Source organism: Platalea leucorodia (genome assembly GCF_965183815.1).
Source record: "Platalea leucorodia genome assembly, chromosome: 21".
In the NCBI taxonomy this organism is placed as follows: domain Eukaryota; kingdom Metazoa; phylum Chordata; class Aves; order Pelecaniformes; family Threskiornithidae; genus Platalea; species Platalea leucorodia.
Genome location: NC_138843.1, coordinates 2,504,000 through 2,526,453, shown reverse-complemented (window position 1 = coordinate 2,526,453; position 22,454 = coordinate 2,504,000). Strand labels below are relative to the sequence as shown.

At 60.7% G+C, this 22,454-nt stretch overlaps 5 protein-coding genes across 9 annotated transcripts in view; 3 read left to right on the top strand and 2 right to left on the bottom strand.

Moving 5' to 3' along the window:
- ELL (elongation factor for RNA polymerase II) overlaps positions 1-8,530 on the bottom strand; it is a 55,262-nt gene extending 46,732 nt beyond the window's left edge. Inside the window, exon 1 of the mRNA XM_082331175.1 lies at positions 8,365-8,530. Coding sequence (XP_082187301.1) covers positions 8,365-8,499 — 135 coding nt within the window. The 5' untranslated portion in view covers positions 8,500-8,530. The remainder of the gene's footprint in view (positions 1-8,364) is intronic.
- A 652-nt stretch (positions 8,531-9,182) lies between these two features.
- FKBP8 (FKBP prolyl isomerase 8) lies at positions 9,183-15,025 on the bottom strand. Of its 2 annotated transcripts, XM_082331178.1 has the most exons (8): positions 14,520-15,025; positions 14,189-14,358; positions 13,919-14,007; positions 13,392-13,609; positions 13,145-13,317; positions 12,966-13,043; positions 10,575-10,712; positions 9,183-10,047 (listed from the first exon to the last, which is right to left on the bottom strand). In XM_082331178.1, the coding sequence occupies exons 1-8, from the start codon at positions 14,803-14,805 to the stop codon at positions 9,961-9,963; spliced, it is 1,239 nt and encodes a 412-aa protein (XP_082187304.1). In that variant the 5' UTR covers positions 14,806-15,025; the 3' UTR covers positions 9,183-9,960. The 2 variants fall into 2 exon arrangements, with proteins under 2 accessions (XP_082187304.1, XP_082187303.1); XM_082331177.1 differs by lacking the exons at positions 9,183-10,047; positions 10,575-10,712 and adding an exon at positions 10,719-12,272 and having other exon boundaries at positions 14,520-14,903.
- A 100-nt stretch (positions 15,026-15,125) lies between these two features.
- On the top strand, positions 15,126-17,868 carry KXD1 (KxDL motif containing 1). Of its 2 annotated transcripts, XM_082331180.1 has the most exons (6): positions 15,126-15,553; positions 15,889-15,989; positions 16,086-16,238; positions 16,578-16,624; positions 16,996-17,235; positions 17,338-17,868. In XM_082331180.1, exons 2-5 carry the CDS (start codon positions 15,895-15,897, stop codon positions 17,229-17,231), a joined length of 531 nt encoding a protein of 176 aa, XP_082187306.1. In that variant the 5' UTR covers positions 15,126-15,553; positions 15,889-15,894; the 3' UTR covers positions 17,232-17,235; positions 17,338-17,868. The 2 variants fall into 2 exon arrangements, with proteins under 2 accessions (XP_082187306.1, XP_082187305.1); XM_082331179.1 differs by lacking the exon at positions 17,338-17,868 and having other exon boundaries at positions 16,996-17,328.
- Positions 17,869-18,066: 198 nt separating this feature from the next.
- UBA52 (ubiquitin A-52 residue ribosomal protein fusion product 1) lies at positions 18,067-19,193 on the top strand. 2 transcript variants are annotated; one of them, XM_082330954.1, is made up of 5 exons: positions 18,067-18,174; positions 18,388-18,507; positions 18,621-18,707; positions 18,817-18,919; positions 19,028-19,193. In XM_082330954.1, exons 2-5 carry the CDS (start codon positions 18,405-18,407, stop codon positions 19,119-19,121), a joined length of 387 nt encoding a protein of 128 aa, XP_082187080.1. In that variant the 5' UTR covers positions 18,067-18,174; positions 18,388-18,404; the 3' UTR covers positions 19,122-19,193. The 2 variants fall into 2 exon arrangements, with proteins under 2 accessions (XP_082187080.1, XP_082187081.1); XM_082330955.1 differs by having other exon boundaries at positions 18,098-18,165.
- Positions 19,194-19,325: 132 nt separating this feature from the next.
- Positions 19,326-22,130, top strand: REX1BD (required for excision 1-B domain containing). Of its 2 annotated transcripts, XR_014230264.1 has the most exons (6): positions 19,326-19,359; positions 20,332-20,414; positions 20,898-21,102; positions 21,197-21,285; positions 21,620-21,784; positions 21,929-22,130. XR_014230264.1 is itself a non-coding variant. In XM_082330951.1 (5 exons), exons 1-5 carry the CDS (start codon positions 19,357-19,359, stop codon positions 21,690-21,692), a joined length of 453 nt encoding a protein of 150 aa, XP_082187077.1. In that variant the 5' UTR covers positions 19,326-19,356; the 3' UTR covers positions 21,693-22,130. The 2 variants fall into 2 exon arrangements, 1 of the variants encoding a protein (XP_082187077.1); XM_082330951.1 differs by having other exon boundaries at positions 21,620-22,130.
- The last annotated feature ends 324 nt before the right edge of the window (positions 22,131-22,454 follow it).

The following is a 22,454-nucleotide window of genomic DNA, read 5'->3' as shown; positions in this document are numbered from 1 at the left end:
CTTTTAAATTTCATGGCAGCAAGCTTTACAAGTTAATTATGAGTTGGGAACATTATTTCCTTTCACCGATTTATCCATAATACACTTTACTATACACCAGGAGTTTTGTTTTCAGAATCCAATGAATACAGTCTCGGCTCAGGTTTACACACTATTTTCTGCAGAAGGCAGTACTTCCTCTGGCAGCGACTGTTAGCGTTACTGAAGCCTGTCCTACCTTCTGGTCACAGCAAGGGTAACGTAATCTAGGTCCGTGTCATTATCAACTTCTCTGAGCATCTCGGAGAAACTCTCAGACTTGCCGACCACAGAGCAACTGTCCTGCTTGCTGAAGGTAAATACAGGCACGTCCACAGCCCTGAATATATGCGAGTGCAGGAAAGCTGCTGGCTAAAAATGAAGCACAGTAGATGCAGTCCATTAAAAGGCCGCTTCACGCTCAACAAGCGCTCTTTCTTTGTGGATTATCAAGTTTTTTTATTTCTAAAAATGTGCCTGTATTCACTTTTTCTAGCCTTGATTGCCTATACCCAGATCATACCTTTCTTCACAGCAGATTTTTCTCAGTGCAAGTACCCAGGGGGAGATTTATCTCCAGACATCAGTGGTTTGTCTTTGCTTTCGTCTGCTCGTCACCAAATGGCAGAACCCAGCTCATCCCCACACAGATTCTCTCAGAAGAGAGAAAAATGGTGGCACAGGAGCTTAAAAAACTAAGTTCTGCCAGTTCCCTTGTTCCCTTCTTTTTGGGGACTGGGAAAGACAGAAACACAGCCCATTTGATTTTCTCATAGAAACTGGGAGCCAAAAACAACTGAAATCAGCGCCGGAGCTGGAAAGGTACAACAAAACTCACACAAACATGAAGTCTAGACACTGAAATGTGGAAATATGATTCAAATAACCACAACTGGCACGTAATGTATTGATTGCAGCCCATCACAGAACAGGCCCTCAGTGGGTAAGAATATAGAAGAAAGATTAAATTAGCGTCTTCCCCTTCGGTTTTAGAAAACATGGATCCTTTGGGCACAGTGATGTGGATTGAGCTAGCATTTCTTCTGTCCTGCTGGCTTTTTTGCTAGGCTTTTAAGTAACACATCTGCTCTTGCTAAATAATGATAATTAGCTTAAACTATCCTTGCAGCACTGATCCTGTATGAACAAAACTGCCACGGGTGTCAGGTGGCTGCTCTTATCAAAGCACGGCCTATCAGCTAAACTACACGGGTCTCAAAATATTTGAGTCAAGTAGTCAAGAGGATGTTTGTACTGATGAAACCTAAGTACTACAAAGGTTTAGGCGATTAGCTGGTTTTAGGAAGTTTCACGGTAGTGGCTAAACCCCATCACACGAATCTAAAGCAGAAAGTCTGCGTCTACCATTACACCCAACGGCGTGATCTGGAACGGGGGCTGAAGCTGGCAGCACAACTCAAGCCTTTGCTCGCAGTGCTACGCACAGATCGTCCTTCAAGAGGCTGGATCCAGCCTTCTCCCCGTGATGACCTGCTTCCCTGCGGAGCAGTATGCCCCCAGATCATGCCCAGAGCCTTCCTGGATGGCTGCAGGTTCTGCATGTTAAGAAAAAGAGAGTAGAAAAAGTAAGAAAAGTGGTGGTGGTGGCTGGCCTGAAGAGACTGAAGTAAAACATCTTGGTTTTCCATTAATGCCTTGGGCTAAAGTATTCTCTCCTGCATAACAAAGGCCAAGAAAAGTTCTGCTGCACAGAGGGAGAGCAGAGGGTTAACAGCCATCGGACTGCACCAGATCAGGGAAGACTCAAGGTGGGTGGAGGTGGGCAGCTAAGTAAAGTCATGCTTGCAAGCGCTGACCTCTTTTTGAGTTAAACAAATGCTGGTTTCTTTAAATTAAAAAAGGCACTAGTCCAATGTAAAGAAAGGAGAGACCAAGTGCATGGAGCAGTGTTTTTTCTAGACTGCCTTTTCGCTGGAGCAATGCAAAAAGGATTGGATTTTGGAAGTCTGCTTTTCCCCTGCAGCAGTGATACACGCCACCGCTCTGCAAACCAACTGCTGAGGGGTTATTCATGCTCTTTATTGTATAAATTCTTGGGGAAAAAAAAAAAAGCACAAAAAACCAGTCAAAAGGCAATACTAGGTTACCATGGTGTGCAAAAGTTGACTTATGTACATGGGATGTTTCTAAGCAACATATGAGCTACTACAGAAAACTCTTCTTATCAGCAAATCCAAGCTCCTTTCCTGGATAATGCATCTAGGTCAAGCTAAGGCACGTTGAATGTAGAAGCCTAGTTTTGGTGATGTCTCCTCTATATCCACCCTGTATAAAATATTAGCATAGTTCAGGTTATCAAGCTTTTTTTTTTTTTCATTAGCATTAAGTTCACTCCAGATAATGGTTCCTCCAGAAACAGCATTAACCTTAATTATTCAGAGGTAACTTGATCTCAACCTTCCTGACTTTACAACGCTGAGCTGATGACCACTCTTCCCCCCTCAACTTCTCCTCCGATTCCTCAAAACCCAAATAAACCCCGTCTATTACACGACCGTGTTCACAAATTAGGGTATCTGGTACAGGATCCCAGACATATGATATCTCTTCAAAGTCTACCTAAACCCGTGCAGCCACTCCATCCATTCAAATGCATTCTCTTGTGCATTAGCAGCAAAACCACCAAGTCAGCCAAACTGTATTCTTCTCCCATGGATTAGCTGGCACAAATTAGTACGAGAGTGACGCATGCAGTCTGTCCCTTCCCATTTTTCAACATGCACAAACACCAGGGATTTGGAGACGCTTCATAAGTTTATGCTTAGAAGTTACAGGCAGAACCGAGTTTAAATTGTTCAAAATGTCCAAATTGTTTAGGAGATAACACGCTCATTTACTAATGAGACCTCAAATGCTTTTTCAAACTAAACTCTCCCTCCCTTGCCAGTAATAAAGGCTCTTCTGCTATCCCAACAGAGTCGGCGCTATGCAAGTGAACTATTTCAACAGTCACCATCCCTCTGCCAAGCAACACTATGACAAAAACTAACTAAACAGGACAGAGCACTTCAGACTGGTTCAGAAAAAAAAAACCCTGATGTTGGAGGATCACCTGTAGACTCCACACGAGCGCAGAAGCCGCTGGAGGCAGGACAGGCTGCCCAGGTTAGAGGTCACTGGGAGATAGATGGCTGTGAAGAGACTCGTCTGCACGCCGCGTTTGATCAGATATGCTTCAGACAGAAGTTAAAAAAAAAAAAAAAAAAATAGCTTTCCTTTCTCCCTTTGCTACCGTTTAACTGGAATAAGAAAGCAACTATAGACTACGCTGAAAAGGAGCGAGGGTTTAGTCTTGCTGGGTAATGAATACAATTGCCAGGATCCAGCTGCTAGAGCCACTGATAGGAGTGCCAAAACGCTCCTCCGCTTACATATCTTAAAAAAAAAAATAACCTAGCCTCATAAAAATAATCTAAAGCGTTAATCTTCAAGCTTGCTTTCCCCAGTATTGCTAGAGAGCAAAAAGTTATTAACGCCCAAATTCAGCTTCTCCGATTAATGGTGTCATATGATTTGCTGATAAAAAGCAGATCACGTTTGAAAAAAAAAAAGCACTGTCGGTCACAAGGATTCTGTCACAAACTTTCTATTTTCCCTTGGCACGTCACCAATTAGACCTACTTCTTTAGTCTGCTACCACCAGTAAAAAAAAAAAGCATAATGGGTTTATAATTTGCCACCGAATCCCATAGCAACTGTACGTCACTTTAGATGTAAATTACAGACAATTCTTTCCCATGCAATTTGAAAACTATAGAGATGAATCTATAATTTGAGCAGATCCAAATGGTATATGGTTGAGAGAAAAAGCTACCCTAAATAATTGAAAGGAAACTGCCACAGGCCAAAACATTCCTCCTGCACAATGTTAAATGTCTCTTTGTCCCCTTCCTTCAAAGGGGAGGTGCCACATTCAGGTCAACACTGAGAACATTTAGCAGGAGTTTAGCAGTTCAGTATGTTCTGCATATCCTGTCCCATTTTTGCTGATTGCGAGGAGATGTACGTGTACGATGAGCTTCCTTTCCAGCCAGCCTCCTCTGATTCATTTAGTCATGTCACCGACTCATGTTCCCGATGTCGTAATAGCTTCAATTTTGACGGACTACAGCATCAGTGAATTAATAGGACAGGAAAAAACAGGTTACAGGAAAGGAGGAATGATGCAAAAAGCTTTACGATAATTTAATGAATTCTGATTCGAAAGCCGGATTGTTCTTCTCCTCCTGACACCTGCAAGCAGCTTTCAATTCCCAAGTCAGCATGAACACGCATTACCCTAAAGACCCTGTAATGACAGCAGGAGCCTTCATTTTGTATTTCGTGCTTTAAACAGCAAAATGAAGGCATCTGTAACAGCCTGCTCTAAAAGCAAAGTCTGAAAAAGTTCTTTCAATAAGCGGTGACTACAAGGGGTCGGTTTAACCCTAACCTTTGAGAAATAACTCCTGTCACAGTCGGTTTAAGAAGAGCACAGACGGCACAGGGAAGATGACTTGGGAAGCCACGTCTATCAGACCACAGTTCCAAAATTCAGTTCAGCTCGTAGAGCACAGGGGCAACGTGCCTTGGTTATCTCAGCTTAACCCCCAATAAATATTTGTGCATCTGCCAAAGTTCACCAGTGAATCAACCGGTGGCTTCAGTTCAAAATACTCCGTGTAGCAGGGGCAGAGGCGTACAACGTGAGCAGGAGGCACCAATCCGCTGCTGCATCGCGCGCCGACCGCAGCAGGGATGCTACGATCCTCTTAACGTCCTCCTAAAATCCTGAGGCTACCACGCAAGCCAGGACTAGGGCTGGCAGCCGAGTTGAGCCTGGCCTCCATCAGCTATGGTCAGGTCAACACAAAAGCTACAAATAATAGAGAAAGGTGGGTAACTGCAGTCGTTTCTTATCGAAAGACGATCCATCACTCAAGCTCACCAGCACCGCTCCTCAAGCCACAAAGAGAGTTTTTAAATAAATATGTGAAAGTCAGGAAATTCCCAGGTAAGGGTTCCAGGAACAACCCTAACTCTGTTTACATGCCATCGACACCTACACCACAACAGGAGACGTAGCTACTGCCAAGTGACATTCGGGTCTGCCACGCAGCATTTTAAATTGTGCATTAAGATTTCTACTTACCCAGAACCCCCCACGACGTTGCTAAAAAAACGGGTGCGAAAAGCAAAGGATGAATGCCACGGACGGAGACCTAGCGAGGTGCATTAGGTGAGGACAGGTACGATGTCCCACCATCAAGTGTGAAAGGCAGGGTCCAGGATAAAGAATGAAAGAGGAAAATAAGGCAGGGGCGTGAGGAGTTCCCTTGTACCTCGACATGGGCAGCAAGAAAGCTGGAGGCAGACCAGAAGAGATGGGGAAGAGTCATGCCCTGCTTTTTTGGGGGGGTGGGAGGGCCTAAACAGAGCCTGCACACACGCCCAAAGGGAACGCAGAAAACTGCAAGCTAATATAGAATTAGACTTCTTGGAGAACCAAGAGTTGTTTTAGGCTAACACACCAGACCGGCTCCATTTCATCAGTGGATAAATTGACTTGGGACACATTTTCCACCGCTCAGCCTTCAGCTGGGGAGCTCAGCAGTCAGCGCTCACGGTTTCACAACCGTGTGGAAGCAGTTTCAGGGGCGGCAAGTTTCACAAGGAGCAGATGGGCAATGTCTTAAAGCGTCCCCTATGAAGCCGGCGTTATTTTTAAGACTCATCTTTCTTTCAGGTGAGCGCACCCCCCCGCTACTGGAGAAAGAAATCCTTTTAAGTACCACAAGGAGCCCGCAGCCCTACGATCTGGACCTCTTCAGCAGCAGCTCCGCATTCTCCGTACGTGATACAGCAACAGCTTGCTGAAGCGTGGAGTTGGCCATCAACGCGCGGAAGCGCAGCCATTTAGTTCACCAGGACGCAGATGATTTAGTAGAGACCCAAGCGGGAGAGAAGACTCAAGAAGACAAATATCGTTCCTCCATAGTCCTGCCGCCTGATCCACACATGGTACAGCTCCACACCAAGAACGCAACTGCTCTGGCACAAGGGACACTAAAAACAAATGGCAGCTCGCCCGGCTGGGTGATCATTTTTGGATTATGTAATCCCAATACATTATTATTAGACCAAGAACAAACTCAAGCAAGCACTGAAGACATTACCCTGCCTGTTCTGGCAAAGAGACAGAGACTTGTCGCAGAAATCGCACCGACGTGCTATCCCGGTGCACAGAACAGGTCAGACTGCACGCATGTTGGACTTCAGGTAACACAAACAACAGTATTGGATTCCAGGCCATTATACATATTACACAACGCTGTCGTCAGTTATACCACATTTAAAACCAAACCGAGCAGAAGAAGCCTTAGCAAATTTTTTCCATTTACCTACTGCAGACCAAAATTAAATCAGAGCCTAGACTGGACAAACACACGCTCCGAAGGTGTGTTATAAAGTCGTTTCTTGGCATCACCATAGCCGAGCGTTTCAGAGGAAGCAGAGAGGTTCAACAAGCTGGAGAAACTGTTTATAGAACAAATGCAGAATGAGCATATGTGTTTAATAGCCCACTAATTGTTGCGTTATTCACTATACAAACAAGTGAGCTCTTCTGCCCTTATCCTTTCCTGCCCATTGAATCACCAGTAGCCTTTGACTATTTCTCTTTTGGGTGGCGGTGAAGGAAGCAAAGTTCATTAGTGGCCGTTGGCCACCAAACAATCTAGAGACCAGACTTCATTTAGAAAATAAACACCACTATTCATGTGTGACACGGACTCAGAATAGCTTCCCAAAATATTTAACGCAGCTGCCTGTAGTCTTCCTACTCTCCCTCCCCCAAAAGAAAAGGCTTTCCTAATATATAGGAAAGCTTTTTTTTTTCCCCCTTTCTTTTTCAGAGGAAAAGCTAATAACTCACTCTATCCAAGGCACTGATTCTTACTGACTTCTCATAACGCTGATAAACACTCATTAAAATATAAGTTGATAAACCCTGGTACAGTAATTACCTTCGTCCCCATACAGAGATTGCCCAATTCAGTGATGTGATGTAACCAACACCCTAAATTAAAAATAGTGTTGTGACAACATATGGTTTATCCTACAGAAGCTGGCAGGCAGGACGGTCCTAATGACAAACGGGTTAGGTTCCCAGCTTCCCCCAGCTCCCTGGCAAGGTGAGGAGACAGATACGTTCTTCGCAGGATCAGAGGCGGAAAGAAAAAAAAAAAAAAAAATTACAATAAAAAGGACAGCTTTTAATCCCTCTCCGGTCCAGCCTAACGACAGATGCCGAGTATTACCATTATTCTTTATTTACGTGACTAATAAGCTCTCTGGATGCATTTCAAGGAAATATCTCGGAAAAGACAATCTGGAAATTTCAAAATACAGCCCCAGCCTGAACCCACCCCCCCGGGGAGCGCAGCACCGGCCCGGGGGGGGGGTCACACACTGGGGTGCGCCGGGGAGGCAGGGACACCCCCCGAGCCGGGATGCCAGCACCGGGGGTGGACCGACCCCCCCCCCCCCCCGGGGCGATACCGGCCCCCCCCGGGGCTGGAAACCCACGTCACGTTCACGGGGGGGGCCGCACCCTCCCACACGCACACGGTGGGGGGGGGGCACCGATGTCCCCCACCCCCCCCAAGGCACTTACCGGGGAGGGAGGGCGGCTGCCAGTCACCTACCGGGAAGTGCACCGAGAGCCCCCCCCAGCATCTACCGGGGGGCGGCGGCGGGACCCCGGGTCCCCCAGTCACCCACGGGGCGGGGGGGGGGGGGGGGGGGGGGGGCACGTTGGGGTCCCCCAACAGTTACCGGGGGGTACACCGACACCTCCCAGTCCCCCTCAGGCACTGACCGGAGGATCGTGACCCCTCCCCGGTCACCTCCCGGGGGGGGGGGGCCAAACACCAACGGCGGGGACGGGAGGGGGGCACCCCTGGGGCGTTACCGGGGGGGGGGGCACAGCGAGACCCCTCCGGTCTCCCTCAGGCACCCGACAGTGGGATCGCCCCCCTCGCCCCCGGTCACTCACGGAGAAGGGGGGGCCGGGAGCCCCCCGCATCTCCTCAGCCTCTCCCCGGGGAGGGCCTCACACCGAGCGACTCCCCCCCACCATTTCCCCGGTCATCCGCCGCGGTCCGCCCCCCACCCCCCCCCCGCCCCGCCACACACCCTGCAGCGGCAGGACCGGTGCCCCCCCCCCTCACAACGACGCCGGTGCCAACCCCGCCGGTGCCGCCCGCGGGGCTCCGGCCAGGGCCTCGTGGCGGCCGCCCGCCCGCCGCGGGGCCGTGCCCGCCGCCCCACGCCCGCCGTCCCTACCTTACAGGCCTGGTAGCTCTCGAAGGCGCGCAGGGCGCTCTCCGTGAGCTTGACGTGGAAGACGGAGACGCGGGTGCCGCGGCCGAGGCGGCCGCAGGACAGCCCGTACCCGCGCTCCGCCTGCAGCGCCGCCATCTTGGGACCGTCTCCCCCTCCGCGCCTGGGCCGCCGGGGCCTCCCGCCGCTGCCACGCCCCCCTCATGCATTATTCATGAGCCGCCCGACCGTCCCTCCGCCAGCCCCGCCCACTCGGGGCTCCTGTTGCTGGGGCGAGGCGGTGGGCAGCGCTCGTTCCCATTGGCCGAGCCCCGTCGGTCGCCAAGCCGGATTGGGAGATGGGAAGAGAAGGCGGGGATATGCAAACGAGGGCCGCGGGGCACGACGGGGAGGGTGGTTTGGTGCAGCCCTCCGGCGCTGGAGGACCCCGGGGCGGGCATCCCCCGTCCCCCGGGCACAAACCCCGAGGCTCGGCCCGGGGACCCCGGGCTCCCCCCCGGGCAGGGCCTGCGGGACCCCCCAGGCCTCCCCCTTGGGCATCGCCTCCCCCGGGCAGGGCCCGGAGGCCCCGGGTTCCCCCCGCAGCAGGGCCCGGGGGGGGCTGCCGGGAGCCCAGGCCGCAGCTCCAGGCCTCTGCTGCCCCAGCAGCGGCAGAGCTCTGCGGGGTCCGCAATTAACGCCCCCCCCCCCCAAATTAAACAGCCGCTCCCGGCCCCCGCTGCTGCCACCCGTGTGTGGCAAGGGGGGGACAGCCGAGAGGAGCATCCCCCCAGCCCTCGCTGGCAATGAAGAGGCCCGGGCGTGAAGGAATTGTCCTTTATTTGGGAGGTTCACAGTCGGTTTGGGGTGGGAGGACAGTGCTACAACCCCCCTGCGTGAGCAGAGCTGAGACCGGGGCAGCGGCAGGCCCTGGGAGAGCTGCAGGGCAAAGCGGGACCCCCGAGAGCCCGGACCCGCAGGGGCAGCCCGGAGGGGAGGCCTCCGGCATGGCCTTCCCACATCCCTCTCACCGCGGGTTTCTTTGGCTTCCTTTGGACATTGCACGCTCCGGGGAAGCGCCGAGGAGGGGAGCGGGTGCCTGTGGGAGGGCCGAGCCCCCCAGGACCAGGGGAATCTCACTGCACGTGCCCCTGGGCACATGCACCCCGCTTCCCTTCCCGCAGCCGAGCCAGCTGCAGAAACCAACCTGCCCGTGGTCCTTCCACGTGCCTCCCCTGCCGGTCCCGCCATGGCGGCAGGACCACGGCGCCCGCAGGGGCTCACTGGGCTGGGGACAGGCACGGCGTACCGGTGCGCAGGAGCCCCCGCTCCCCTCGACACACTCAGGGCTGGGGGCCGAGCCCCCGCCGCCCCGGGAGGGTGCTCAGGGGTCTCTGCTCTGCCCGCGGCTCCGTCCCCGCAGCCGTGCCCCGCCTGCGCCGGGAGGGATACGGGGGATGCTGGGAGGGGGATCCAGCACCTCCGGCAGAGAAAGCATCCATATTTCTGCAACTGCGAGTCCGTGGGGAGGGGTCGGCGCAGCCCCGGGGAAGCCCCTTGGCAGGAGAGAGGCACATCCTGGTGCAGGTCCTGTGCCGCAGGGCCACCCCGCCGCCATCCTTAGTTCCTCGCCGCGATGACCACGGACAAGGCCACGCCGCCGAGCGCAATGGCTGTTGCACCAAAGAGCCACTTCCAGGGGATGGACTGAGGAGGAGAGATCGGCGAGGTGATGGGATGCACATGGTGTGCCACGAGCCCCGCCGGCAGCAGGGATGTGCCGCAAGCCCTGCCGGCAGCAGGGACGTGCAGCCCTGCCTGTGCTGGCACAGGGCCACGGGGCGGCACCGAGCTCCCAACGCGCATCCGAGATAACGCAGCCCAAAAAGGCAAGTGCTGCGTCGGCTCTGCCCAGCGCGTGGCCGGCACGTCCGCGGGGACAGCGTGTGCCGCCGCCGGCCCAGCTGACGGCGCTTTCCACCGGCGTAGCCAGCGGGCTCCTGAGTGCAGCAGCTGGGAGCAAAGTCCGGACGCCTCCAGCTGGCATCGCCGGCACCCATCAGATAGAGCCAGGAGCACAGCCGCAGCTATTGGCGCTTTCCTGGCACGGCTGCCAGAGCACGGGCCCCCGGGGGACGCTACCACATCCCCTGTGCCCAGCCCGGCGCTCCCCGCCCCAGGGGTGGCCCCCACCCGCTCTGCCACCCCCCCGGAGGGTCAGCACCAGCCCTTACCCAGGGCAGCTTGTCTTTGCACTTCCCCGGGGCTCTGGCAGCGCTGGGATTCCCGAGCATCTTCCTGTACATCTCTGTTTCCACGTTCTTCTGGTCCGCGTGCTTCTTCACCAGCTTGGAGAGCTCAGCGTGGATGGTCTGGGGAGGAGAGCGCGGCGCTGCGGTTATCGGCCCTGCGCCATCCCTGCAGTGCAGGGGAGGGGACGGGGACTGCGGTGCCACCAACAACAGGTCCGATCACCCTGGGGCTGTGCAAGAGCTTCGTGGAACAGCTCAGAAGCAGCTGGGGGGGGCTGATGGCCTCATCCTGCCCCACTCCCCTGCACTGAGGGGCTGCACGAGGCTGGCGTCGGTCACCCAGGCTGGGTGTCCCGTGGGTCTGAGCGCCCCTCTGCCCTTTCTGGCCACCCAAGCCGCTCCCTGCCTGGCAGTGGGGAGCAGAGCCCAGGGCTGATGCCAGACATCGGGAAAAGGATTTTCTGCTTTAATTGAGATGGAAAAGTTTCTGCCTTGGGGACAGACGTGCTCGAGCTCTCCCACTTTTCTGTCTGGAAGCAGGCTGAGAAAGCCGGCTTAAACTCAGCCCGGTCTGAAGCGGGATTGCAGCAAGAGCCAGGAGCGTGTCGGTACCTGCCCGGCTGTGCCGAGCGGCAGCGATGGCTGCAGCTGGAGGGAGCGCTGCAGGAGAAAGCTCTGCGTCCTGCGCGGAGCTCACAGCCTCCCAAAGAGCAGTGAGAAGCACCAGTGAGCTGAGCACGGCACCGCCAGCCATTCCCTGAGCCACGGTGGCCTGAAGGGTGCTGTGGCCATGCTGTGCCCTCTGCTGGGGACAACACGCTCTGGGCGGCTCCGACACCTCCCCGAAACACCGGCACCATCACCAGCCACCCACACCGGCTCTGGCTCACGTCAGCTCGCCCAGAGACCGGCCAGGACTTCACCAGACCATGCCACGCTTGGCACCGCTGCCTTGAACATGAGGCTTTGGATGTTGAGAGGATGCAAAGCAGCAAAGCACCTGCAGGCACCCCCAGCTCACCGGGGCTGCCATGGCGGCGTAGGACAAACATCGGCCTCTGCTCCTGCTCCTAGAATGTGCGTTTCCAAGGGGTCAGGAGAAGGGAGCCCAGCGGCTGATGGTCTGTAACAGCTGAAAGGTGCCGACAGCCCCAGAGAACCAGGTTTCCTCGTCCGAGGCAGGTGGAGCCGAGCATTTCTCGAGCCTGTTTTCACCACCGGTAGCTGTAACCCGTGACTCACCGACGCGTGTTTAACGCTGCCGTCCAGAGCGGCACCGCCACTTCCCCGGTAGTCCCGGCAGCCAGCCGGAGAGGCCAGTAATTTGCTCTACTTGTGGTTTCACTGGTAACGTCACTGCTGGGCATTTTGATTTTTCACCCCTCTCCAATTAAAAGCTTCATTCAAATGGGCTGGGGAGCAGCCGCCCCGCCAACAGTGACATGCCAGAGATGCAAAGGGGGAGCTGCTCCCGGCGCTGCCTGCGTCGCTTGTGCTGCTCACTCACCACAGCTCCCACCCAAACTCGCCAGGGAAGCGAAGGCTTCGAGATCCTGCTCATCCCTCCCCGCGGGTGAGCTCAGACCAGGAGCCACGGGGCCACCGAGCACCCGCTTCCACAGTGCCCCATCCTACCCGTGACCTTCAGGCACCAGGGAACACGACAGGAATCGCCAGGGTCTGGTAAATCGCCCAGGAAAGAGGCGGTTAAAACGACAGACCCAGTCAAGGACTAAAGCCCACTTGTAGAAGCAAGCCCCCCACCTCGACCCTGCGCAGGCAGCACCTCCCCTGCCTCTCCCCCAGGCTCGCTCCTGCTGCGGCCATTTCCTGGCACTGGCTTTTGATTTCTCCCGAGGCTCTGGTCCTGCAGCTGATCATTAACCGACAGGAAATTCCTGACCCAGAGCTCGCCCTGGCCTGGGCGCTGGACCGAGGTCTGGGCTGCTCCCGCCGCCCAGTGAATCACGCTCCGGGCTGCTGAGCGAGTCTGCGGGGACTCGGCTCCGCTCCACTTCCCGCAGCCATGGCACGAGCCACTGGAGCCACCCAGGGAAGCCGGAGCAGCCAGGACCCCGTACACGCAGGATTGCTGAAGCAGGGACGGGTTGGCAGGGAGTCCTGCCACCGCAAGGACCAAAGGGCAAAGAGGGAGTCTCACAACACAGATAAGGGACCCACCAGCCCAGCCAAGCTCCGACGCTGCACCACGGGGTGCATCACCCCACGGCTGCCCAGGCCCTGGGGGCTATTTCCAGCCTCCCTTCAGCCTTCCATGGGGGATGCCGAGGTTTGCAGGGCCACAGACAAGAGGGGAGCGTCCTGCAGACACCCAGCTCAGCAGGATCACTGGCGGCACGCGCAGCGGCCTACCTTGTTCGAAGGCTCCAGCTTCAACGCCGCCTTTAAGATGGGGATGGCCTCTCTGTATTCGCCCTGCTGAGCCAGGACCTGGAAGGCGAGATACGGATTGAGCCGTGCTCAATCACGCTCCGTCTGCCGCGGCTGGGCCCGGCCGTGCCGCGGAGGAGGAACGGCAGCGCCTGCCTCACCTTGCCCTTTCGGAAGAGAGCCTTGATGTTCCCCGGCTGGTGCTCCAGCACGAGGTTACAGGACTTGAGCGCCGCCTCGTAATGGTCCAATTTAAGCTGAGAAGCTGCCAGGTTGTTGAGACATTTCACCTTCACGTCCAGCAGCTCAGCCTCCTCATCCGGGCTGAAGTCGACTGCAAAGACCCCAGAGCCGGGTTACGGGGGGAAGGGAGCCCAGGCAGCCCTTGCCTGGGGCAGGAGCAGGTACCTTTTGAACTGGAGCCGATGACCTTGAGGGCAATGTCATAGGAGTTGATAGCCAGCACGTAATCTGCCTGCTGGTAGAAGAAGTTGCCGCGCTCCCGCTTGCGGTTGGCCAGCTCTATCTTCTCCTTCCCGCTGAGCAGCTCCAGGTCCGGCGCGTCCCGAGCCGCCAGCAGCTCCACCTCCAGGGTGAGGGCCGCGTTGGGTGGGATGTCAGGGCTCCTGTGCAAAGAGGGGCACGAAGCCGTGGCACCGTTGCCACCTCTGCCAGTTCCACCAGCCACTGGGCCACACAGATTTAGCACCACGGCCCAGAAATCAGAGCCACAGAAGCTCCCTGGGACAGGGCGTGATGCAGATTGTTCCCTGCAGGCAGGACACGCTGCCGTCCCCTGCACGTGACAAGCGAGCAGGGTTTCTCTGCCCACAGACGCTGGGCTTGTTGGCTGGGCTGTCACTGGGAGCACAGGGGACAGCTTTCAGAGCCCTGTTTGGGGCCATCCTGCTCTACCCCGTGCCCTCCCCGCTCACCTGCCCTGCGTGCCATAGCAGTACTTTGCATCTGACACGATCAAAGCCGTCTCTCCCATTTCCAGGAGCTGCATGCACAGGTCCAGAGCCTACAGGGAACAACATCGTGGGGAGGGAGCATAAGCAAGGGCAGAAGGGCTGCTTCCGACCCAAAAAACCAGGGATGTCACTGACCCCAACCCCTCCCCACACCCCCCGAGGCGAGGTCCTGCCCCGCAGGGTGAAAACAAGGCAGCGATAAAGCGGGGCAAGCTTCCTCCCAGCCCTGACCTGCAAGACATCGCAGTCCCCCAGCGTGAAGGTGAGGGCAGGGTTCTCCTCCACCACGCTGCCATCCTCCAGTGTGGCCTTCAGGCGGACGGTGACGTCCTGGCCCTTGCGGGGACGGGTGTCCACCCCCTGGCCCGGCACCAGCGTCTTCTTCTTGAGCAAGCCGCTCCCTGGGCAAGGAGAAGCCGGAGGCGCGTCAGCCCATAGCGGGGAGGGAAAAGCCTGACTCCCACCGCCCTGCTCTGGCTCCTGGCCGGCCTTCGTGGTGCAGGGAGCAGCGGAGCCACGGGGAAGCCCGTGAGGCCCCGCGCCCTCCTGTCCCGGTTCTTACCCAAAACATCGAGCCACTCCTGGGGGTCCTCAGCCGCTTCCCCCCCGCCCTGCTCCGGGGGCTGGGTGGCCTCCCGCGGCGGGGCTGGCAGCCGGCCCACGTCCTCCAGCGGGGGCAGCTCGCTCAGGTCCTCCTCCTCCTCCTCTTCCTCCTCCTCCTCTTCTTCCAGGACCTCGAAATCCTCCGCCGCGTCCAGCTGAGCCGCGTCGGCCGTCGGTGCCGGCTCGGTGCCGGTGCCTGCCCGGCCCGGGGAGCCGCTCCTCGGTTCCTCCCCGCTGGAAGCCATCGCGGCGGAGCAACCTGGAGAGAGAAGGGGGGTCGGGCCTGCGCTTACCGGGAGCGCCGCGGCCCTGCGGGGGGGAATGCGCGGCTCGGGCAGGGGAGGCCCCGGGGAGGGAACGGGCCCCGCGGGGGGGGGGGGGGGTACGGACGCGGCCCCGGCCCGGTACCGGTAGCAGGAGGGGCCGCCCCGCGCGCGCCCCCCGCCGCCATGTGCCCTCCCCCCGCCCGCGAGGCCCCACGTCAGCCGTCACGCGCCGGGACTCCCCTTAGCAACGGCCGCCGCCGCCGCGCGCCCCCCGCCGCTCCCACCTGGCCCGCGAAGCCGCCGCCGCCGGCCCCGCCCCCCCGCTCCTATTGGGCCGGCCCCGCCCACCGCGCTGACGCCATTGGGTGGCGAGAACGCTCGTCAACGAGGCGCCGGACGGGGCTTAGCGCTGCCTTAAAGGGGCCGCTACGCAGCACCCGCTCCGCGGGGCCGGGACCGGGGGCGCCCGCCGCTGGGCCATGGCGCGGGGGCCCGTGTGTGCTCGGGGGTCTCGGCACTGGCACTGGGGCGGCCCCGTAGCGGCCGGGGGGGTCCCGGCCCTCTCCCTCCGCCAGCCACCACTACTTCCGGCTCGGCGCCGGGACGCAAGGGCGCGCTGACGTTGCAGGGGTCACGCTCGGCGTGACCCCCGCACCCGGAAGCGAGGCGCTGCTGCCGGTGCCGCCCCCGCTCCCGTCATGTGAAGCGGCGGGACCGGCTCCCTCAGGTGCGCGGGCGGGGCCGGCGGGAGGCCCCGGGGTCACCGGGAGGGGCCCAGGTCCGCGTCTCCCCGAGGGAGCCCGGTACCGGGGCGGGGGCACTACCGGGGCCGGGAGGCGGCGGGCGGGCAGGGGGACCTCGTTACCGGCGTCGGGTGCGTGTGGAGCCGCCCGGGGACCATCACGGCGGCGGGGAGGCGGGGGTAGCTCCGGTACCGGCGGTGTGGTAGGGCGGAGGGGGCCCCGTTACCGGGGACGCGGGGGAGAGGGGTCTCCGTTACCGGCCCTGGGGGCACGGGAGGCTCCCGCCGCCCCGGCTGAGCCGCCCCCCGCGGTCCCGCAGGCCGCCATGGAGCCCACGGCCTCGCAGGTGTTCTGCGGGCGGGTGCTGGGCATGGTCAACGCCGAGGACGTCAACGCCATCATCCTGGCCCAGAAAAACATGTGAGTCCCGGGGGCAACCGGCCGGCGGGGAGCCCGGTACCGGCACCGGGAGCCTCCCGGGATCTTTGCCGAGCTCCGTCTGCTTCCCTCACCCAGGTTGGATCGATTCGAGAAGACCAACGAGATGCTGCTCAACTTCAACAACCTCTCCAGCGTCCGCATGCAGCAGATGAACGAGCGTTTCCTCCACCACACCAAGACGCTGGTGGAAATGAAGAAGGACCTGGACAGCATCTTCCGGAGGATCCGGTGGGAACGGGGAACGGGAACGCCGCTGCCGGGGGGGAGGGAGATGGCACGGAGAGCACGGGGCGGCTCCTCGGGGTCTGGGTGGGCCGCGGGGGCGTTAGAGCGGGACGTGGGCAGGAGCTGGGGGCGGTTTTGGAAGTCAAAATGGTCGGAGAGGGGAAAGCGTGCGGCCGAGCGATGCGCGGAGGCAGCGGGAGAGGAGCCGCGGGGGCCGGAGCTTTGGGATTCCTCGGTTCTGCTCCAGCCGGGATGGTCTGCGCTCCCTCGGGGCAGCGGGACGGCTGGGGAACGCGGGATTATCGGCTTCCCGTGAACTCGGCTCGCTCTCTCCTCCCCCAGGACGCTGAAAGGGAAGCTGGCGAAGCAGTACCCGGAGGCTTTCAGCAGTGAGTGATTCCCCCAACGCGGGGATTTTCCATCGGTTTTCTTCCCCCGTGAAGCGTCCCTTTTCCTACGAACGTGTGAGGCGGCTCTCGGGAGCCGGGAGAAGCCGAGGAGACGTCCAGGCATGCGCTAAAAGCCTGGAAAGCTTCTTGATTATATTAAATGCGGTTGCAAGAAGTTACAAATGGCCCCTAATTTACGTGGCGTTGTATTTTTTTTTTTTATTGACTGCTGCTACAAGCAGGCAAAATTTAGAATTAGAAATAAGCAAATTGTTCTGCTGGGGCGCCTCTCATGCCTGCTGTCGCAGTGGCAGCGCCCCGTCTCGCGTGGCTGCAGCAGCAAAACTAACGTTTGCGTCTTCCCCTTCCAGACATCCACGAATCTCCCATCCTAGAAGATGACGACGACTTCGACCCCGTCCCGAAAAGCACGACAACCACCATCGCTACCTCTGAGCAGAGCACGGAGTCCTGTGACACCAGCCCTGACATCATCTCTCCCACCATGAGTCAGGATTTTGAGGATTTATCCCAAGGCCAGTACGATTTACCGGCCGTGAACGGACAGAGTCTCACAGACGAAGACACGGCCAACGACCTGGACTAAGCGTGTGGGTCCTGCGCTGCCGCCCGCCCCCGGAGAACTTTCTACCTTGTATTTATATTTGTGTGTTTCTTTTTTTTTTTTTTTTTTTTTTTTTTTTTTTGGGAAGAGGGAAGCGAAGGCTGAGAGAAGCAATGGCCGAGTGAAGAAGGGCGCCCTTCTGCCTCCAAACTGCCACCGCAGTGTAAACCCCGCGACTCGCTTGAGGGTAAATAAGTAAAACGTGGGTTTGAAACGCCTCTTGTCCTTTCTCATTTGTGCGGCCAGGAGAGCGGCAAAACCCCACCTTCGACGTCGACTTTGGTGCAGAAGAGCCGTTTTGGGGCACGGGTGTTTTTTCCTTAAGGAATGCTCTCTCTGCGGCTCACGTGTGTGCCCGCCAGCGCTCCGGCTTTCCTGCGGGTCTGTCCGTGCTGCTAACGGCCTCGTGCCGGCTGTCTCCCTACGGCTGCTGCGTTTCCCGCCTGCGGGAAGAGCCTGAGCCGGGTTTCCCTTTGGCTCCTGCGCTGTGTCGCAGCTCAGCCCCTCACGCAGGGCTCCTGCGGCCGCACAGGCGGGCCCGCGCCGGCCCGTTCCCTCCCTGGCCCCTCACGGTGTCCGGGGGATAGGCCCGAGGCTCTTTGCGGCCTGCTGCTGCCCGTGAGGGGCTGAGGGGGCCGGGGCTGAGGGGAGGGTGTGGGGCTGGAGGCCCGGGCTGCGGGCCTGGGGCTGTGGCGGGCGGTCCCGGGGCCGTGGGGCCGGTGTGGGGCCGTTAACGGGGCCGGTGCGAGGCCCTGACAGCGCCCGGGCCCGCGGTACCGGAGGCGGGCGGGGGCCGTTGGCGCCTGCGCACTCCGCCGCTGTGGAGAAAGGGGCGGGGCGGTGACGCGCCGGTTGTGACGCAGCCACGGGCGGGTTCCGGTTCCGGTCGCCCCTTTTCTCAGCAGCGAGGCCGCGGGTGTGCGCGGTGCGGGGCTGGGGCCGGGATCCGGATCCCGGGGCGGGGGCGCGGGGGCTCGGTCCCGGGAACGGGGAGGGGGGTGGGGAGCGCGTCCCGGGTGGGGGCGGGCACGGCGGCGGCGGGGCCCTGTGGAGGGGCGGGGAGGGGACGGGACGGGACCGGGGCCTCTCCTGAGGGCCCGGCCGGGGGTGACATGGCCGCCGCCGCCGCTCTCCACAGAGGCGAAGGGTGCCAAGATGCAGATCTTCGTGAAGACGCTGACGGGTAAAACCATCACCCTGGAGGTGGAACCCAACGATACGATCGAGAACGTCAAAGCCAAGATCCAGGATAAGGAAGGTACCGGTGGGCCGGGGGGGAGCGGCGGGGCAGCCCCCGCCTGCCCTCGCTCCGCGGGCGTCCCCCGCCGCCATCGCCGCCCTCCACCCTGGTGGCTCCTCTCTCCCTCGCAGGGATCCCCCCTGACCAGCAGCGGCTGATCTTCGCGGGCAAGCAGCTGGAGGATGGCCGCACCCTCGCAGACTACAACATCCAGAAAGGTAGCCCGCCGGATCCCGGGCTGCTTTATCTCAATATTTTATGTTTTGGGGGTCCCGGCTGCTCCCCGGCAGCGCCTGGCCCCGCTGTGACACTTCTTTCTCGTTTCAGAGTCCACCCTGCACCTGGTGCTGCGCCTGCGGGGTGGCATCATCGAGCCCTCCCTCCGCCAGCTCGCCCAGAAATACAACTGCGACAAAATGATCTGCCGCAAGTACGTCCCCACCGTCCCCACCGGGTCCCCCCGCCGCCTGGGGACCCTCCTCCCGCTCCCCGTCCCCGGGGAGACGGGGCTTCGCTGACCTTCCGCCCCCCTCCCCAGGTGCTATGCCCGCCTGCACCCCCGCGCCGTCAACTGCCGCAAGAAGAAGTGCGGCCACACCAACAACCTCCGCCCCAAGAAGAAGGTCAAGTAGAGCGGGCAGCGGCGGCCCTGCCCGCACCCCTGCCTGCACCCTTCCAATAAAGCATCGCAGCGCTCAAGCCGCTCCCGTTTTGTGTTGGTTTTTGCCCAAATCGGCCTGGTTTTCAATAAAAGACGGGGGGGCGGGGGGGGGGGTGGCGATCCCGGGCGCTGCCTGCAGGTGGCGGCGGAACCGCGCTCCGCCTCCGCGCCCCGCCGGGCCTGCGCCGTGCCAGCGGGGCCGGGCCATGGTGAGCGGGGCCGGGGGCGGCGGGGGGGCCGCGGCGCCGGGGACGGGGGGGGGGGACACGGAGCCGGGCCGGGCCGTGCACGCGTGGTCGGGGGGGGTCCCGGGGCGGGGGCAGGGGGCTGGGGCGGCGGGGGTGTCCCCGGGCCGGGCCGTGCACGCGTGGCTGTGGGGGATCCCGTGGACGGGACGAGCTGTACAGGCGTGGCCGGGGGGGTCCCGGGCCGTGGGCAGGGGGGCGTAGGGGGGGTCCCGGGGCATGGACGGGGGGGGCTTGAGGGGGTCCCCGTGCCGGTCCGGTCCGTGCACGCGTGGTCGGGGGGGGTCCCGGGGACGGGACGAGCTGTGCAGGCGTGGGCGGGGGGTCCCGGGCCGTGGGCAGGGGGGCGTAGGGGGGTCCTGGGGCCAGGGGGGTCCCGGGGCATGGACGGGGCGGGGCTTGAGGAGGCCCCCGTGCCGGTCCGGTCCGTGCACGCGTGGTCGGGGCGGGTCCCGGTGTGTGGGCACGGGGTCGGGGGGTCCCGGGGCATGGACGGGGGGGGCTTGGGGGGGTCCTGGGGCCGGGCCGGGCCGTGCACGCGTGGCGAGGGGGGGGTCCCGGTGTGTGGGCACGGGGTCGGGTGATCCTGGGGCGTGGCCGGGGCGGGGGGGTCCCGGTGCCCGTCTGTATTGCGTGCACATGGCCGGGGGGGTCGCGGGTCGTGGGCAGAGGGGTGTGGGGTTCCCGGGTTCCCGGTCCGGTCCCTGCACGCGTGGCTGGGGGGTCCCAGTGCCGGGCTGAGCTCTGGCACCGCGGCCGGGCTCAGCCTGGGTTCCCCGCGGGCCGGCACCGGGGCGAGGGGACTCGAGGTCCCAGCACTGGGCTGAGACCCCCCGGCAGTGCTGGCTCTGCCCCGAGCCCCTTAGCGGGAGCAGAGCCGCCCCGCATGGCGGCGGGCACCGCGCCCATGGCACCATCGTCCCTTCTCCCCGGCAGACGGGCGAGGCCGTGAAGGCGCTGCTGCAGCGGCTCCAGGCGCTGCAGGGCGAGCGGGCCGAGGCCTACCGGCTCTTGGAGGAGTGAGTACCGGCACCGATGAGGACGGGAGCCACCAGGGCGGGCAGGGGATCCCCCGCATGGAACCGAATCCCCCATCCCGATTTTTTTTGCATCCTGATGGGAAGAGGCTGCCGGGGCGGAGCAGCGGCTGTCGGGGTGGCTGATGAGCTCCAGCTGGCAGGGGGACGCCTGCGCCGGACACCTGTATCCTATTTTAGCATCCGACAGGGGATGATGGACTTCCGGGATGCAGGCTTGCGAGTGGAAAGGAAAAAAAAAAACCAAAACCCCACAAAAAAAGCAGCTGCCAAGCCCATCCCATGGGAGCTGCCTGGTCGTGGGGACCGAGAGCTGCCAAAGCTGGGCAGGAAAGCCCTCCCGGCGCTGCCTGCGGCGGGGCGGCAAAGGGGGCTCAGCACCGGGCCGAGGACTGCGGGGCGTTGCCATCCCGGTGCCCCCCAGGTGCAGTGATGGTGGTTCCCCCCCTCCAAACCTGTCCCCAGGGGCCACCGGGCGTACCTGAGCAGCGCTCCCCACTATGACTTCCCACGCTACCGGCAGCTGGTGCACGAGATCACGCTGGCCTTCAGCGGCATCTCCCGGGAGGTGCTGTGCATCGCCGGGCGCCTGCGGGACGAGCTCACCCGCCCCGACCTGGCCCAGCACCTCGCTCGCCTCCAGGAGCGGGAGCAGGAGAAGCTGCAGCTGGTGAGTGCTGGGCTGGGGGGGGGGTCCCGCCATCCCGACGCGGGGCTGGGGCTGCTTGGGGGGGTTCTCAGCTCCCACCGTGTCCCCACTGCAGACGGCGCAGCTCCAGCTGGCCCGGCAGCAGGCGCAGGACCAGCCCGACGTGGACGCCCATCAGCAGGAGGTGCGGGAGCTCAAGCACAAGTAGGTGGTGGCCCCACTGCCCTCTGTCCCCATTCGGGGACAGCAGCATCCCCTCCCTGGGCTGGGAACGTGGCTGGCAGCACCTCCACCCACCGGCCAGGGGGTCGGGAGCCCCTTCCTCGCGTTTCTCCCCCCTCCAGCTCCAGGGGGGGCCCAGATGGTGCCTTCAAAAGCGCTCTCGGCCGCAGCCCCGGGGAGGGTTTGGCGATGCCGCGGCCGCGGTCCCCTCGGCCTCCCTGGGCTGAGTGTTTCATAAACAGCGCGGGGAAGGCGAGGCGGCCCAGATAATACACTCCATATGGGCTTTATTTATAGTTTCCATCCGCTCTCGTAGGCTAATTAAAACCATTGAGGCAATCAGCGAAATTCTCCAGGACCTCAAGTACGATTCGGAAGAAGTCGAGTGATGGGTGTCCCCGTGGGAACGGCTGGAGGGGCCGGCCAGTGGAATGGGGGCCCCACTTGCCCTCCCCGGCCCCCACCACACCACCTCGGCAAGGTGGGCACCTTCCCCCCAACCCCTTTTCTTGGGAATGGGCTGGAAGGGGTAGAGACCCCCCCGCCCCGGGAGCAGTGGGGTCCCCCCAGATGCTGAGCATCCCTCGGTGGAGAGGTCTGGCATGGGGCTGGTTCCCCTCCCCAGCTCTGCCGGCCGTGCCGCAGCTTTTCCCAAGGAAAACCACAACCCACAGTGCCAAGGGGCTGCCTTGCTTTGACTCCCATCGGGATGCGTGCCGCCGGCTGGAGCCCCGTGGGCAGCAGCCCCCCCAAAACCACCTCGGAGATCAGCTGTAGCCCCAGCCCCACAACAGCTCCGGTGCCCCACAAGTGCTCTTTCTACAGTCATCCCACAATAAACCTGGCCCCACGGAGCTGGCCTGAGTCGTGTGATCTAAAGGGCTTGTTCCCCGGCCAGTGCCACCCCCTCTGCCTTGGCTCGGTCCCCTGGGACGGGGTGACGAGGGACACGGGTCCCGTTTGGCTGCCCGCTGCATCCCCGTCCCCGCGCGCTGCTGACGTAGACCCCGGTGGGGTTTCAGAGCTTTATTGGCATTAAGCTTAAATCTGTTCCTAATTGACTGAAATGGAACCAAAATAAGGCTGGTTTGAATCAAAATTGGAGCAGGCACTGGGCAAACCCCAGCAGCCTCAAACCAGCCTGCGTGGCT

Excerpts from the sequence above, each read along its gene's own strand:
- UBA52 (XM_082330954.1), top strand. The coding sequence starts at position 18,405 with ATGCAGATCTTCGTGAAGACGCTGACGGGTAAAACCATCACCCTGGAG. Across the intron at positions 18,708-18,816 it reads AGACTACAACATCCAGAAAG|AGTCCACCCTGCACCTGGTG; the intron begins GTAGCCCGCCGG and ends TTCTCGTTTCAG. Across the intron at positions 18,920-19,027 it reads GACAAAATGATCTGCCGCAA|GTGCTATGCCCGCCTGCACC; the intron begins GTACGTCCCCAC and ends CCCCCTCCCCAG.
- KXD1 (XM_082331180.1), top strand. The coding sequence starts at position 15,895 with ATGGAGCCCACGGCCTCGCAGGTGTTCTGCGGGCGGGTGCTGGGCATG. Across the intron at positions 15,990-16,085 it reads ATCCTGGCCCAGAAAAACAT|GTTGGATCGATTCGAGAAGA; the intron begins GTGAGTCCCGGG and ends TCCCTCACCCAG. Across the intron at positions 16,239-16,577 it reads AGCATCTTCCGGAGGATCCG|GACGCTGAAAGGGAAGCTGG; the intron begins GTGGGAACGGGG and ends CTCCTCCCCCAG.
- FKBP8 (XM_082331178.1), bottom strand. The coding sequence starts at position 14,805 with ATGGCTTCCAGCGGGGAGGAACCGAGGAGCGGCTCCCCGGGCCGGGCA. Across the intron at positions 13,318-13,391 it reads CATCGGCTCCAGTTCAAAAG|TCGACTTCAGCCCGGATGAG; the intron begins GTACCTGCTCCT and ends GGGTCTTTGCAG. Across the intron at positions 13,044-13,144 it reads CTCTCTTCCGAAAGGGCAAG|GTCCTGGCTCAGCAGGGCGA; the intron begins GTGAGGCAGGCG and ends CTCGCCTTCCAG.
- REX1BD (XM_082330951.1), top strand. Across the intron at positions 20,415-20,897 it reads GCCTACCGGCTCTTGGAGGA|GGGCCACCGGGCGTACCTGA; the intron begins GTGAGTACCGGC and ends ACCTGTCCCCAG. Across the intron at positions 21,103-21,196 it reads AGCAGGAGAAGCTGCAGCTG|ACGGCGCAGCTCCAGCTGGC; the intron begins GTGAGTGCTGGG and ends TCCCCACTGCAG.